The sequence below is a fragment of the Bidens hawaiensis genome, unplaced genomic scaffold, assembly GCF_021521415.1.
Source record: "Bidens hawaiensis isolate Kalapana, Puna unplaced genomic scaffold, B.hawaiensis_p1.1 tig00034372_1, whole genome shotgun sequence".
NCBI lineage: Eukaryota > Viridiplantae > Streptophyta > Magnoliopsida > Asterales > Asteraceae > Bidens > Bidens hawaiensis.
The window spans coordinates 104,227-121,090 of NW_027495949.1; the positions used below are offsets into that span (position 1 = coordinate 104,227).

Consider the following 16,864-nt stretch of genomic DNA (forward strand, 5'->3'; position numbering starts at 1 on the left):
TACACTCATTTGTAGAGATTACAACAATACCCTTCTATATAAATTAAAGATAAAATTAAAAGAAAATTTATGATTGGTTATAATGGCTTCTCGCACTTTTCTCCCTAAATATACTTCTGAAATAAACCCAATCATATATATATATATATATGAAGAAGATGAAGAATTATACAATCTGGACGCATAAGGAAACACAAGAATCTCGTCTCCTAAGAACAAATGCCTCAGAAATGCAGAATTTTAAAAATCTCTTTTTCCTTTAATTTGAAAATATATACCGGCTAGGTAGGAAACATAAAAAAACAGTCTTGGAAGATTCCAAGTCTAAGTCAAATCATTTATCCGTATGTCACGGTAAAGTTATAGTAGGCTGGAGTTTGAGACCGATGTATTTATCAATGTGAATAATCAAAGCAGCCACCAGTTTAGAAAACAGCATGTCGTCTTCTTCTCTCCCACTGATTTCCATGGCCTCTCTCTTCCTTCGGATCTCACCAACCAACACCTTCTCTATATTCGCTCTCGCCTTCTTCGCCTGAGAGAACTTAGTCCCGGGAAAGTTCACAGGAGGAGACATAACACCTTCCAGCATTCAACAACAATGGTGAATGTCAGCATTTTAGTGGACCGGTACAGACTGATTTCTTCGCAGCCTTGCCAATTTTTGTTCATGTGGTTCTCGATCGAACCGCACATTCTTGGTACCATCGCAGCGAGTCCGGAAATGTTAAGAGTGGAAGTGACGATGCCGCGAAGGCAGCGGTGGGAGTCTCCTTGTTTCTCCATAATAGAGTTCCTTCCCATTAACTCTGCTGACGAAGTTGGCCATGAACTTATCACCAGTTTGAACTCGTTCGACATGAAGAACTTATTCGTTGCAGCCCCGTTTACGACCACTATGGGTGATCCCATCAACTTCGTTTTGAAGACGTTGCCGTACTTCTTCATTCTTGATTGGAAGAAGTTTTCAAATAGTTGGTTCGAACGTTGCGCTTTGTAGAACTCGACTGTTTCTCCGATCCAAGGGAGTCCCATTTCGCCCGAGGGTAGCCGCACCTTATTCGTTCGCTTTTGCAGTTTCTGTAAACAAATATGATGAAAAAAAGTAATGGAAAGAGGTAAGAGAAGGTGATATAAGCAGCCATTGATAGATGGATTTAGGGTTTATTATAGAGTTTGTTGTTTGTTGTAATGATTTGTGGTGTGCTTGGATGACTGAGAGAGTAGAGTATATACTATTAAAGCAACACAAATTGTTCACATGACATTTAACTAACGGTTTCGAACTTAATACCTTATGTTTCAAACCAAATGTGCTTACCAACTCCACTAAAATGGTAATTGTGTTTGATTTCTTGACTTAGCATATATAAATGTGATTTCTCTTCAAGTATAAAACCAAAATTATATTTAATGATTAACATTTTCATATTTCACAATATGACATTGTCTTCTCATATCTCTTTAACACAACCATTTAAGATTGTTAATCGTTTCTCTCGTTATTTAAAATATAATATATTTTTATTTATTTTCTTTTACAACAAAACCTTAGTCTTTGCAAATTTAGTTTTTAAATCTGTGACAACATTTTGCTATAAATATCATTTTTATACACACAATATTTAATATAACAATATCAATATGAATGTTTTATTTGAAATAAATCAAACATCAAGATTTGATTTTTAATTAAAAATTATAGTACATAATATATCAAAAACTTAGTAAAAAAGTAATAAATAAAAATTATTATATGAAACAATTGAATTTAGTTATTACATATAATAATTTTTTATTTTTATTATATTGTTAATCCGTGTGGAACACGGGCTCTAACCTAGTTATATATATAGAGAACAACTTCTGAAAGAAACTGACTGAGTTCGCGTAGACTTGAGGCCATATTTAAAGCCCATGACCAACAACACTCGGGTTTTACCAATGCACAAGTTTACCGACACCCCCCCACCCAAAAAAATGGCCATGGGTTCAGCTCAATTTTTATATTTTTCGTTTTTTTGTTATGGTATTGTAATGTACGTAATCAAAACCGACTGAATTCATGTCAAGTTATCGCCTCAATGATCGGGAGTTGGGATCGACAACTCTTGGGTTTTTACCACCGTCCGGGTTTGCCAACTAAATAAATATTGTCTTTAATATTTTGTTTTCTTATACGTTAATGTTTTTATATGTTAATTTGACGAATTAATTTTTTGGGTTTTAATATTCAAATTTTACCAATGGTGTCTATATCGTGACGAACGCAGCCGATACTAATCGATTTCGTGTCGACTCATCGTCATAACGCTCGGTTCCGTTTTTCAACGAATAAAAGAAGAAAAAAGGTCTCAATAAGAAAATTGATTGACTAGTAGTATAAAGACATTGCCACCACGACGTCTCCTGTTGTTTGTTTCAACTTTCAACCCTAGATCCATTTCAATGGCTACTTCCGATCGCGAGATCTTCGTCTACGCCGCTAAGCTCGCCGAGCAAGCCGAGCGTTACGACGGTATTCCATTTCACCCTACTACTCGCATATCCTTCATTCATTCTTACCCTTAGTTGATACAATTTACTATTTACTTTATTACTTTCTACTTATTAATTAACTTCTGGATCCTGATTCACTAGATCAGATTGGTTTTATTATTTCAATTTCAATTTTATTTTTAAATTTGATACCAAGATCTTGATTTAACTAATTATGCTGCTTGTTTTGTTTTGTAAATTACTAGTTGTTGTTTCTTTGCAACCGGCTAATCTGATTAGTTGCTTGCTTATTTGCTAATGACAGAAATGGTGGAGGCAATGAAGAAGGTTGCAAAGATAGGTGTGGAATTGACTGTGGAAGAGAGAAATTTGCTCTCCGTCGGGTACAAAAACGTGATCGGTGCTAGGAGAGCGTCATGGAGGATTCTGTCGTCAATCGAGCAGAAAGAAGAATCAAGAGGGAATGATCAGAATGCAAAGCGGATCAAGGAGTACAGACAGAAGGTCGAATCGGAGCTCGATACCATTTGCAGCGATATCATGAATGTGATTGATGAGCATCTCATTCCTTCCTGTGGTGGTTCTGGTGAAGCAAATGTCTTCTACTACAAGATGTGAGTTCAACGGTTATTTAACTAACGGTTGCAGGACATAATTGGTGTACTTTCGTTTTGCAGGAAAGGGGATTATTATAGATATATGGCAGAATTTAAGTCTGGTAATGACAAGAAAGAGGTTGCTGATCTTTCGATGAAAGCGTACGAGGTATGTTATAAACTTATAATGTTATATTACTTGAGTTAGCTGAATAAGATGAGAGTTAGTTATACTTATGTATATATTATTTTGTTAATGTTTTCAGGCAGCTACAGTTACGGCGGAAGCTGAATTGCCTCCTACGCACCCAATTCGACTGGGACTCGCTTTAAATTTCTCAGTGTTTTATTATGAAATTTTGAATTCAGCTGAAAGGTTTGATCTTTATATAAAGTCAAGTTGAAATTTGCCTAAACATGGTTTTTAAATATTTGATTTATCTTTATTAGGGCCTGCCATTTAGCCAAACAGGCTTTTGATGAAGCAATTTCAGAGCTTGATACTTTGAATGAGGAGTCGTACAAAGACAGTACCTTAATTATGCAACTTCTAAGGGACAATCTCACCTTGTGGACCTCTGACATTCCAGAGGAAGGGGGTTAGTATTTGATTGTGATTTTCAGTTCTTGTGGCTTATAGTAATTAATGTTTCCTAGAAAACATTTTTGTATGTACGTAGTTTTGACTCGATGCTTTTTGTGTTACAGAAGATGCACACAAACATGATGGAGCTACAAAAACTGGCGGTGAAATTGAGAATGGAGAGGTGGGTGGTTAGTTCTCGTGATTTATCGTATTTATATCCGTTTAGTTTATATCTTTTGAATTGCTCATTGTTAATATTATTATTGTGATGGGTCTGAAATATAATCTTTATTTCTTGATAAAATTTCAGTGATGGGAGTGATGCGTTTCGAGAGTAGAGGTGAATGGTGATGATGGATTGTGTTTCCTAGTGTTGTGAATTGTGATGTTATGATTGTGTATGGGTAGATTTTAGAGGATTGGTTTGGGCATCTGGTGGTTTTATCTTTTCAATGACTGCCCATTTCCAACTCGGTCTTTTATGTTTGATGTCTTTGTTTTTCTTTTCATTTTTCTGGTTATCTGGATTATTATCATGAGTGATTGAAATGCTTGAATTAAAGTTGCCAAAATTTGACCTTGCGCGGTTTAGTGGCGTTAGATAACTAGATAAAGGTTCTTAATATGGGGTAGAGAATGGCTGGAACTCCAATTTCTTAAAAAGGATCTTGAAAATAAATAATTATTCTATCTATTAAATATTTTTTTTCTAAATAATTAATCAGTCTCTTGTAAGATAGGACCATATATTCTTGTGAGATGCAAGTTTATTTTCTGGCATCATGCATATATGTAGTAATGTAGATGTAGGTTACATATGGAGAGAATGTTAAGTGGGTTTTGGGTGTTTTGAAGAACAAGTGTTTTTCTGATGTAGCGGTTAACTAGGCATGGCTTTAGATGTAGCAGTTAACAGGCATGGCTTATGATAAAGTTGCGTCGGCAAAGAACCACATCAATTACTCCAAAGGATAAGGTGAAAACCTTGGTTGTGAATTGAAGCCAATGTGCGCGCAAGTGTAAAGGCGTATGATCATTGTTCTCATCCTAGTCAAATCTAAACGCCAATGTGTAACAGTTAACAGGCATGGCTTATGATAAAGTTGCGTCGGCAAAGAACCACATCAATTACTCCAAAGGATATGGTGAAAACCTTGGTTGTGAATTGAAGCCAATGTGCGCGCAAGTGTAAAGGCGTATGATCATTGTTCTCATCCTAGTCAAATCTAAACGCCAATGTGTAAACAAACACAGGGCCAAACAAAAACTTTTATTGCCAGATTCAACAAAGTCAAAACACAACATTTATAACAGGCACATCATACAGAAAAAATGTGCATAGATCAATGGTAGACTGGAGAATAACCGTAGAGTCATACTCAGTTGCTCCCTTGACGCAACTCAGGTCTGACAAAATCAGCATCAGCAGGCACCGAGATATCAACCGTCGGTCTCAACTCTGCACAAACTTTCACAGCGTCATGCACCGGATCTTCAAAAAAGTTGCTAATCAAATCCTGGTTAATTGGGGCTCCGTTGTCCACAGCAACCAACGCCTGTTGTGTAAGAATATAATCAAAACGTGGAGCCCACTTCCTTGATCCCAACCTTGCAGTTGTCGAACAGTTATCCACCATAAACGACACACCTCGTGCATGCATGAACGGGTTCAACGAATCCACCGACTCAATCAAACTCTCATTAATAATCTCAGAATAAGAATGTCCTTTCTTCCTCAACACCTCAATCTGGGCCATCATTAGTGCCACATAGACACCAGCTGTGAAAGGATACAGCGGGCCTAAATTGCCCGCGGGTCGGACAGCCCGAACCCGTTCACCTACTTTCCACATTCGGGTCTGATCAATCTTGCCCATTGGGAATGCTGGCAACCCCTCTTTTTCCTGGAAATAAAGATCAAAGCATTACTTTCATAAATTTATAGAATGATCAAAACTATGTTAATGAATTTAAACAAAAAGTTTAAAATTTTACATAAAATCGACGACCCGCCAACACAACACTTCTGATCTCACTGCCAGTGGCCACATCCTCATAGCACTCATACAGAATGTCCATACAAAGATAGTAAGAGGCACTGTATGCTGTCAAGAACTCTTTTTTGCCTTCTTCTGTTAATGACTCATATACGGCTTTCATGCCTTGAGTGGATATTATCTTTGATATTATACCGGTTATGCACTCGACGGTATTTTTGTAAGCCAAATCTTCACTCATACCATCTTCTGTATACCTTCTAAACAATGACTCCACAACACCATGCACCGCACCAAGTAAAATACCTAAAATTTACCAAAAAATAATAAATTATCATACTGAATATCAACACTATGCTTAATTAAGTTAAGTAAAAGACTCACCTCGCTCTCCAAATATATCACTCTTGTACTCCTGCTCAAGTGTAGTGGCAAATGTGAAGGGTGAACCGAGAGCAACTGACCATGCAAGTGCAACATCAGTGGCTCTTCCATCAACATCCTGAGCACATATATTATAAACTAATGATTAAACATTTAAAACTATGCGTGACAACATATGTAAGGAACAAAGAAGATAACCAACCTGATGGACTGCAAAACTTGCATTGATTCCAGCCCCATTAATCTCTTTTCCTTGAACATACAACCTCCTGACAGACGGGCCCATTCCTTTGGGACACACAGCAACCACACTTATGTTCTTCGGGAAATCAAGCCCGGCTGATTGCAGGTGACCAAGAAGAAACCCATGTGAAAGTCCAAGTATGCTGTTTGGTTTCATGTGTGAAAATATTTTCTCATAATTATCAGCCTGCAACAACAAAACAAAAACATCAGCTATGTTTGTAGACCATACAAATGATCAAAATCATCCCGCCTGACTAACTAACCTGAGCTGAATCAGAAATCAAGAGAAGAACCAAGTCACTGCTCGAGATTGTCTCATAAATATCTCCAAGGGTTCCAGTTTCTTCTGAAAACCCCGCTGCACGCGCCTCGTTAAAAGAACTCGAGCCCTTTCGTAAGCCTATCTGTTTTATAAAATGAATCACAAGAATAATCAACATTTACAATCTTCAATTTCAATTGACCGTAGAGGAAAAAAAAACCACTTGATTTTACCTTTACTACAATATCAGATTTTGCTTCCGCAAGAGAATCCCTAAGATTTTGAGCTTGAGCAGGACCCTGTGAAATAAATCCCAAATGGAATTTATTAATATTATATAGTATTCCTAGTTCATGTGCATGAACTGGGAATTAAATTCAATTTGGTACAATTAAATTGTATAACAAGTTTTCAATCATCAATTAAATTACAGAGCAATGAAATTACAACAGACCTGAGAACCCCATCCAATAACGCCAATCTGCTTGATGCCTTTAAAGGCATCAGGTAACAAATGGAACAAATCTCTTCCTCCTTTCACAATATACTACACAAACATTAATTATCAAAATTAGATACCGACCGAACACAGGGGTGCAAAAAAGTCGAGCCGCTCGCCAGCAACTCAAGATTTAATTGATAAAAAGCTCAAAACAAGTGGAGCTTTTGCAAGCACAAGCTGAGCCGGATTCTCAGATAAAGCTGGTTTGGTTATCAAGCCCGAGCTCAAGCGTTGTATGGGGCGAGCTCGTCGAGCCTTAACCATTGTGTATTTTTAAAATTTGATCTCGTTTGGACTTGTGTATATTAAATTCATACCGCACCACACAGCCAAGCTCAAGCCTGGGCTCATTTAAAGTTTTTCTAAAAATATATACAAATAATTAAAAAAAACGTATATAAATTGATTAATAAATAATAAACTAGCCGAGCAGGCATGAAAAACTGAGTCATCAGCGGGCTGGAGCTTAAAAAAAAGAGGTCGTGATACCTCATCATGTCCAGCTAGGTTAATCTTCTCCTTTTTAAAAACAGAGGTCTCGAAATCAAGAAGCGTAGGCGGTTTGCTTATTACGGGCGCTGATACCATACGAGCTCCAATAACAGATCCAGCGCGAGCTTTAAGCGATTTGAAGGACAGAGAACCGACGTTAAACCCTAGTGTTCTGGGAATTGACGCCGGTGATGAGGTGGCCGGGGCCAAGGTTGAGAAGGAGGTTGTTGCCGTTGCCATTGTGTAGGTGAAATTAAATAGGAATAGGTATGTATCTGCAACCCTACTTAATGTGAACCATATGTGCAGTCTACACGATGCAGTGAGCCAATGAAGGTTCAGTGGAATGACAGCCGTTGGATGATGATTGGTTTCCGCTTTTCAATTCATCACGTCCACCAACTAATTCTGTATCTTAAATGGTCTTTAAATATGGGTCCTGCTACCTAGGTAGCCTTACAGCATTTTTGGTACGGGTACCGATTGATACCCGTATTGTCGGTATCGAATCGGTACCAAGTTTTGAGTTTTCGGTATCGGTACTGGTATGGTTTGGTACGGTACCGTATCGGTATTTCTCGAATTTTCACGAAGTACCAGTACCGTACCGGTATCAAACCGGTACCGGTAACAACTATTTTCGAATTTCGGGATCGGGATTTTCAGGATCGGTACCGGTCGGTACCGATACCATCCCGAGCTCATCCCTACTGCTAGGGACACCCAGACACTCCCTTATACGCCTCGTTTAGGACTATATGGGAGGTATACGGGGACCCAATACGCTCTGTATAGCCCTATACGATACGTATTAGTGGGTGCTTTAGCAAAAATAGGGGTGTTCTTAGAATTCCCCTTAAATATTTATTCACGTCCAACGAATAAGGTGTCTGGCTACCCCGGATTAACCTAATAGCAAAACATGACCGCATACACTCATGACAGCAGACAGCGTTGGGTAGCCCGAGTCCACAATATCTTGTTTCTGGAAAAACTCACCACCTAAAAGCCCACTACAATAAAACCCGGTTGAGATCATATTCAAACTTGAGAGCTTACAGTCTCAAGCCTGGATCTTAACTTCCACTCTAATGTCAGTTAAGCTAAAGCTCTTTGGCTTGAATATTTAATTAATCAGTTTATAAACTCGTCCTCGTAATTCAAATTCAATTTTTATTGTGTTGTAGTGGAACTTTAGACATGAAAAATGAAGAGTGTGAACCTATAGATCAAAAGGTTGATAGAGAGTGAATTAGACTTGTTATAGTGGGTTGGGTTCTTACCACCTCATTCGCATTTCGTTCGTAAACTATTTTATAGTCATTTCACACGCCTAAATGGAAGAAGCCTTCTTGAGTGCTAACTAGATAATGTGCGGAGGGGCTTGGATTGAGCCGCTGTTTTTCCAACAAACTAATTTCATCCTCTCACATTTTTATATTAAAAAAATAACAAATAGTTGATTGTTAAACTATTTTGCGTTTTTTTATGAAAAGTTAGTAAGAACATCGTGCCTATGAGGTTGTCTCATTTTCATTTTTCTATTAAACCAACACACATAGTTATTATAGTTATCTAGTTCATGTGATTATTTATGATTCTTAGGAAAGTATGAGAATGATTTGTTGACAAGTACATAGTTGTATAGCTTTTAAAAGAAGTAGAATTTAAAAAAAAATGTTTAAATGAAATTCTCAAGTCCTTATAGCAAGGACAGGTTCTCAAATAATCTCTTAGATATAAAAGCTTTCTTAAAAGTAAATATCGTTCAAAAACCTGAAACTATTTTAAAGTTTTGTGTCCTACCATAAGTATAAAATGAATATATGTATAAATATAAAAATAAAACGTTATTTTGGTTAATAGTGAAAGGTTAGGGCACATGGTTATTGAAAACGGTCTTGTAGACGCAAAATCAGAAAACTAGTTCTAAAACAGTGGAACAAAGATACTTTAGTAATTATTATTGTTAATAAAGTATAAACATGTGTTACATGTATGACTTTAATATTCAAAAGTGTAGGGATCGGATTAATAATGCATTAATGTAAAGTGTGGTCGTGTGGACCTGTAAAAGTATTCACGGGCCAAATCCGATTAATTATGTGATAGTTGTGGTATGTTGGTTAATTATTAAATTCTTATAAAATTTTTAATTAATTATCAAACCTAATGGTCAATAATTTAAAAAACAAGTTAAAAGAATTCAATAGTTTTTACAAGTTAAAGTTGAATCATTCAGTCGAATGATTAATTCATACGTTGAAATCTAATACTCAAAGAAGCAAAACAAGAAAAAAACAACAAAGCAAATATCATTTATTTTCTTGTTACAACGTGTATCAAGGTGATTTTCTTTAAATCGAGAAGGTAATGATCATCCCTTTCATTTTGTGATAATAAGGACGTTGTGGTGATGTATATTGTACTAGAGTGGAGATATATGTATACGTATCAAGGGCGGCTTAAAGGCTATTATAAACAAGTTAGGGCTTTAAGCCCTCACTTGAATAACACCTCATTTTTTGGAAATATGTAAATAAGTATTTAGTGTATATCATGTTTACTTTGAAAGTTAGAAACCGAAACACAACGCTAGTATAGTGTAGTGATAAGACTATGTTCTTGCTCTTTGGGTGTGAGGGGGGGGGGGGGATTGAATCTCGCAATTTGTAACTTTGTTTTTCCAATTTTTGTTACATCTCATGAAAATGGATACTGAAAGTATGAACCAATTTATTTTTTTAAAAAAGGCCTTTGATTTTTTTTCGTTTTAGGCCTCTAAAATGAGAGCCAACCCTGATCGTCATCAATCTCATGAGGAAAGAGGTGAACACAAGCTTATTAATGAGACATACCGGTTATCTCTCATATTTAGAGATGTTTAGTAAAGACCGACCTTCTATATAAAGATCGAAAGGTGAATGCAAGATGCATGGATGTGTTAGCATTCAAATTGACCACCATAAAGTATTTGTTAATGTGGTCATATCTTGCTCGTATTTTTTCACTTATCATTTATCTATTACTTATTTAATTTCTTTATAAAACAAAGTCATAATAAAATCGAAGTTAACTACACCTTAGGGTTATTGATATTGACCCAATAAATAGTTGATTTCATTTTAAAACCCATATCAATTTTAAAAACTTCATAACAGAATATGTGAAAGAAAGTAAACTGTATCATAACACGTTTAAAAAATAAAAAAAATAAAAAAAATGCTAATTGTTCTTTTATTTCTTTTCCTGTCACATCAACCATCAATTTTATCATTTTCTATTTCTCTTATATTTTCTCTCTCTCTCTCTCTCTCTCTCTCTCTCTCACTTAATCTCTTAAATTTTATTCATACATAATTAAAATCGTATAAGATTTATTTTTTTAATTACCCACATAGAATATATATATAATATTGCATCCGTATATATATAATTTTTTAAAATTTTATTAATATATTTGTATTCTTTGTAATAAGATATTACATTTTGTATTTTTTTTCTATTTATTTTAAATTGACTTAATTGCAGTTATGGTCTCTGTGATGAAACCCAAAGCGCAGCTTTAAACCCTGTGGTGGTCATTTTTTTGCAATTTAGGTTTTCTGTTAAATCACTGTTAATGATTTATGTTAAACTGAAGGGTAAATCGGTCTTTTCACAAATAAACTTAATATAGTAAGAATAATAGAGTAACAACATATTCTGGACACGTCCATATCCAAGGCAGCCTCACACTTCCTCCCTCCTCTCCTCCCCTCAAATCAAATCAAACCAAGCTATATAACTTTCCCCAAACAAAAAAACAAAAAAGACATCAAAACCCTAATCCAAATATTTCATACTATCTCTATACATTCAATCAACGGCTCATTACTCTCTGATTCTACACCCAATTCACTCACCTAGCCACCGTTTATCACCGTAACAACCATCTGCGACCCCACGCCACTATCACTCCTTCACTCCTCCTCCTCATCATCAACCAGCATCTCGTACCTACACACTGGACACGATCTGTGTATCCATAATGTAACATCCTACTTTTGATAATAATAAATAAAAGAATTTTGTTATTTAGTGGTGTGCTAATATTTAATTAGGTTAAAATAACAATAAGTTGAGCGTAGGCTTGGAAAATAAAAGATGGATTAAGTGATAGTGATGGGCCTTAAGGTTCATGGGATTATGGGTATTTAAACACCCTTAAACCTCCCTAAAACCCTCATTTCCATCATCCTTGCCTCCATACACACTCAAAAACACACATAAACACTCTCCTAGAAATCCGGATTCATATCCGACCTAAAAGAGAGTATATTTCGTGTCCAAGTATCATTAAGCAACTTGAAATACACCTTGATTCACGTGTTGAATCAGATCCGAGGCAAAATCGGATCCAAGAAGGTATGACTTAATTAAAAAGGTTAAGTGTTTGAGGTCGGTTTGCCATGAAACTCGGTAGGATAGAAAATCGGGCTATATCACGCAGGAAAAATGTAAACTTTATGGTGAACGAGTTGGTGAGCGCAATTCGGAATGAGCGAATATGTTCCGACCATGTAAACAAAAGATGAAGTTGTTATGACTCAGAACTCATTAAAATGACAAAACGGGTCATAAGGAAGGGTCAGGGAGGAAAATAGTTGAAAGAATGGTAAAATGAAGACAACAGCATTTCGAATCGCAAAATAGAGCAGAATCGCATTCGCACAGGATGCGATGCGATTCATTTAAATAAATGAGAATGCGGCTCATTTTGGCATGGGATGATATTCGTTTCAATCCATGCGATGCGATTGGTTGCATCCATCCATGCGATGCGATTCTTTGCAAGACATGCGATGCCATTCGTTGCAAGTCATGTGATCTGATTGGTTTCATATGCGATCCCATGGTGTGTAAAACTCAACTCGATTTGTTTTCTGATGAATTTTCAATAAAGACTTATAACGAAAATAAAATTTTTCCAAACTGACCTGGTAGTTCGACCCCATCCAGGGGCTCTCCCCCTTGGACCCTACTAGGGGTTGCCGCCCCTAAAACCCCGGGACCACCGTTCGTTAGGGGCTTCACTGACCTAGAAATATGATCTAATTAGGAGTAGTTGAGTGATACTTGTATTTGTTACACAATTAGCCATGCATAGCTAAGGAAAGGTGCTACAGTTAACTCTGAGAGCAATATGATCCAAGTGAGTTTCTAGCCCATTTCTTTGTTTTGTTTTTCGGGGCTGTGTGCATACTTCTATGTGTTTAGTTAATACACTTACCTTAAGTGGTAAGTGTATGCTATATGAATATTTATAAATGTTAACTGAATGATAAAGAAAGTGCTGAGAGTATGTATACAGATGTATATGAACATATATATAACTAAATGTATGTATGGTTGTATGACAAATAATGTATGGTTTGTATGGCAAAGAATGTATGGTTTGTATGGTTGAATGGTTAAAGGGTTGAAGGCCCTAATAATATCTTCGAAGGTTAAAGGGCTGCAGACCCTAATAATATATGCGAAGAATAAAGGATTTTAGACTCTATTAATATCTGCGAAGGTTAAAGGGTTGCAGACCTAATAATATATGCGAAGGTTATAGGGCGAAAGGCTCTTTAAAACATAAAATGATTATGTATGTACTAAATAATGAAAGTAAATTAAGGATATGAAAGTTTGAAAGAGTGAAAGTATAAAGGTATGAATGTATGCATGTATATATGAAAGGAAGGTAATAGGTTAAGCATATAATATGTATCTTTGGATGCGTATATGTAAGTATGTGAATATAACGTATGTTGCCTAATTAACTAGAACTCACTTAGCGCGTATGACTTTTAGTATGCAAGCATGCAAATAGAATGAAGGAGCTGCATTAGAGGGACACATGGCACCCGGTGAAGACTGGGCATCTAAAGAGAGAAGGGAAAGTTTACGATGTTATGTTTTGATGTTTAATATTGAGACGAGTAGAATGATGTTCTTAAACAAGAATTAATGTTTTGTAATATAACGTTTGAAGTTTTGGTATTCCGTAAAAAGTTTTAATTCACTATGATATTTAGAACTGTATTTATGAATAAATCTAACGTCCAATGTAGGGCACCGGGATTGGGGCCTTACACATAACTACTTCATTATACAATCCGAATGGTACCAGTGCTTACACGACATCTCTTTCGTTTTTCCGGCGATAATGCTCAAACAGATCTGATATTCGTCTTTCGGTGTTACGGTAACCGTCGGTAAGGATTCGATTGAATACGCATTGTACGTATAACATCTCAGATTTTTCAAACCCGTTTTTGTTTACGTTTAATCCTACCGGGAATATTTTCCTATCTTTATTATTAATCAAATTAAACACTTATGAGTATCTAAAATTTTTATTTTCATTTTATACCCTTTACATTTTCTAAAAGTGTTTATGTTTTGATTTAACTTTAAAAATAATCAAGAAATAGCATTTTTAGATAGTTTAGGGACCATTATTGCCAAAAAATGAAATCTTTCCTTATTGATCCCGGAGCGCCGCATGGCCAAGCACCTCCCTTGCTGTCGCGCGCCGCCGCCACTATACTGTGCAGTTCGTTTTCGTGTTAGACTGTTTCCTTGTTCGTTTTTTGCCCGAAATCGCTTATTTCTGGAGCAAATCAAGTGTTTTAAGCCCCAAGAAATCTCCCATAGCTTAGATACATGCCCATGTTCATTACTTGTTGTCCAAGAACGAATTTTACTGATCTTTTCATTGATTTCGTTATTAAATACTTATTCGGTTACTTAAGCGAGCAAACTAACCAAGTTGGTTCGTTTTTGCATATATTATATAAACAAACCTCATATTATGTGTCATAAACTTCCTCTAAACCCTAATATATCAATCCCAGCCGTCACCTCCTCTGATCTTCATCATTCTCTTCAGTTTTTGCTTATTTGTTTGAAGATACAAGTCTTGAAGTTTGACTTTGCTTATGCACCGACCTTTGACTCATCTTCTTGATTGATCCTTTCACTTTCCGGGTAAGTTGTAAACTGTAAAATCGTTCATACATATTCCATAGTCAATAACCTTCAATCAATTTGCATGGTTGAAGGGTGTTGATTGGTCAATTCGCTTAAAACCCGTTAAAGGGCAAAACAGTCAACAAGTTTGACTTTACGTTTTTTCATGCTTCTGGTCGGATTCAATGTTCGGTCCAGAAGACTTTTATTCTCGTAATGAAAAGGCTACTGCCCAAAACCCAACTTCTGACTCACTATTTGGATTCTGGTCAGTACCGACTCGTTTAAATCTTTAATTTAACACAACCGGAGTTCTAAACATCCGTTTGGAATGATTCCAGCGGAAACGAGTTCGTTTTTACTTATATTGTCATATCTCAAAGTTTCAGGTTTTGATTATTTATCTCGTTTGACGCGTTAGTGGACGAATCGCTTAATCATTAACTCGTTTACTCATATTTATATTCACTTACCTTCAATCTAAGGTGAGTTTTATCATTCCCCTATTTTACCAAGTTTTCACAAGTTTTGGGGGACATATGCGTACTATTTAGTATTTCGTATTATCTATATATCTCAAAAATGGCAAACGTGTAATTGTGTGTGATTGATCAAATATACTTGTTACGTGCTTATTTGTTTATGTGCGCATTCGTATTCGGAGAGGTCCAACATATTCTCATTTATAGTATGGCCATTACTATTGACCCGCGCCTGACTCGCTTGGCAACGGTTTTATTATTACTTGCTCATGGTTGATTACCAACGCCCGATTCGCTTGGCAATGGTAAACTGACACCTTATTTGCTCACGGTTTGCTTTATTTACCGCATTTATTATGTTTTGTTTATTTCTTTTATTTACTATATAAATATTATATCATTGCAAAAACTGGTGATAATCTCACTCAACATGTGTTGTTGACAAACTCTATTTTCTACGCATATACAGGTTGCCATTGAATTGAAGTTGAAATATGGACACTTAGAAAAACCTTAGGGTTTTAATGAAGACAATTATTATTTAAATCTTGATTGGATTACCTGTTTTAAATTATGTATTTGTGTTTTGAATATTTGTGCACTGTATTTGGAAATAATTAATTTAGTAGATATTGTCACATTTTATTTATGATAGTATCTTCGAGCTGTGAACAATCGACTCGCACCCCGACATTTCTGTCTTAGGTTGGGGTGTGACAGTACGGACAACAATACCCATCATCTTCATTGATAATATGAGGTATTGCACAGGAGCTCGAGCCAAGCTAAGGCTCATAACTGAATCGGATTTCATGGAGTTCAAATTGGGTTTCGTTGTTATCAAGACAACTATCAAGTGCTTGCCCTATCATCTTTCTTTAATTTTTAAGGTGTTTGACTCAACTCAGCAAAGTATATATATATTTTTCTAATCTTCTCTCTGACTCCCAATCGCTGATCATGCCTCATTCTTATCAGATTAACCCTCGAGATAACCTCAATTATGCTTGCCCCTTGTTCAATTCAGCTATTCTTTTTTCCGTTGTACCAATAATCAACCATAATTTTAATGTGGTGTTGTGTAGATGTTTGTATCGTGGGTATTGTACGTACACAAATGGGTGACTTCCTCGATTCTCTTTCATATTTCTCAGTAACAAAGCTCAAATCCATAGCTATTCAGGGTTTGTTAGTCACTTAGTTGCCTTTAGAGTCAACATGGAAAATGGGAGTAAGCGGATGCAGTGGCTGTGTGTGTATTTCAGTAAACATAATTAAACTTTTAACAATAATCATTCTAGTCATGTTGGTTGCGAGTGTTATACATGGTCTGGCTAGACCCGAGTTCGAAACCGATGGTACACGGTTTTGTTATTATTTTTGGAGGAAAATTGTTTAACAGAACGAGGGTTCAAATTGCATTTATTTAAAAATCACAGGGTTGCAAATTGCAAGGGTATTTATGTCTTTTCACACAAAAACTAGCGTTGTGAATTGACGGTGGACCCAAATTGCAAAAAAAGACCACCACAGGGGCTTATCTGCGAAATGACCACCACGGGGTTGAAAGTTGTGTTTTGGGTTTCATCACATGGACCATAACTACAGTTAAGTCTTTAAAATATTATCTTCTTTTAGTTTGTAAAATTAACTCATCTTATGTAAATGTTATTACATAACTTGTGAAAGTATTATTATATAAATTACACTGTCTTTTTTAAGTAATGCAACATTTGCAAATATTTTTTTTAACAAATTGTAACATGTGTAAATGTAATCTATATCTATATCACATATAAAACATTTTAGAAGGATA

The 16,864-nt window shown here is 35.9% G+C and overlaps 2 protein-coding genes and 1 pseudogene across 2 annotated transcripts; 1 reads left to right on the forward strand and 2 right to left on the reverse strand.

Moving 5' to 3' along the window:
* Positions 1 to 349: 349 nt before the first annotated feature.
* Positions 350 to 1,145, reverse strand: LOC143586154 (taxoid 14-beta-hydroxylase-like; annotated as a pseudogene).
* Positions 1,146 to 2,441: 1,296 nt separating this feature from the next.
* LOC143586158 (14-3-3-like protein D) lies at positions 2,442 to 4,299 on the forward strand. The gene is made up of 7 exons (XM_077067759.1): positions 2,442 to 2,518; positions 2,804 to 3,113; positions 3,177 to 3,264; positions 3,362 to 3,471; positions 3,546 to 3,694; positions 3,804 to 3,862; positions 3,992 to 4,299. The coding sequence occupies exons 1-7, from the start codon at positions 2,449 to 2,451 to the stop codon at positions 3,992 to 3,994; spliced, it is 789 nt and encodes a 262-aa protein (XP_076923874.1). The 5' UTR covers positions 2,442 to 2,448; the 3' UTR covers positions 3,995 to 4,299.
* A 643-nt stretch (positions 4,300 to 4,942) lies between these two features.
* On the reverse strand, positions 4,943 to 7,804 carry LOC143586151 (ketol-acid reductoisomerase, chloroplastic-like). The gene is made up of 8 exons (XM_077067755.1): positions 7,562 to 7,804; positions 7,025 to 7,117; positions 6,804 to 6,869; positions 6,572 to 6,712; positions 6,265 to 6,492; positions 6,063 to 6,180; positions 5,677 to 5,984; positions 4,943 to 5,585 (listed from the first exon to the last, which is right to left on the reverse strand). The coding sequence occupies exons 1-8, from the start codon at positions 7,802 to 7,804 to the stop codon at positions 5,061 to 5,063; spliced, it is 1,722 nt and encodes a 573-aa protein (XP_076923870.1). The 3' UTR covers positions 4,943 to 5,060.
* Positions 7,805 to 16,864: the final 9,060 nt, after the last annotated feature.

Coding starts and splice junctions, on each gene's coding strand:
- LOC143586158 (XM_077067759.1), top strand. CDS start 2,449: ATGGCTACTTCCGATCGCGAGATCTTCGTCTACGCCGCTAAGCTCGCC. Junction 3,114..3,176: donor AATGTCTTCTACTACAAGAT/GTGAGTTCAACG, acceptor TTCGTTTTGCAG/GAAAGGGGATTATTATAGAT. Junction 3,265..3,361: donor TTTCGATGAAAGCGTACGAG/GTATGTTATAAA, acceptor TAATGTTTTCAG/GCAGCTACAGTTACGGCGGA.
- LOC143586151 (XM_077067755.1), bottom strand. CDS start 7,804: ATGGCAACGGCAACAACCTCCTTCTCAACCTTGGCCCCGGCCACCTCA. Junction 7,118..7,561: donor ACCTAGCTGGACATGATGAG/GTATCACGACCT, acceptor ATGTTTGTGTAG/TATATTGTGAAAGGAGGAAG. Junction 6,870..7,024: donor TTATTGGATGGGGTTCTCAG/GTCTGTTGTAAT, acceptor TTTATTTCACAG/GGTCCTGCTCAAGCTCAAAA.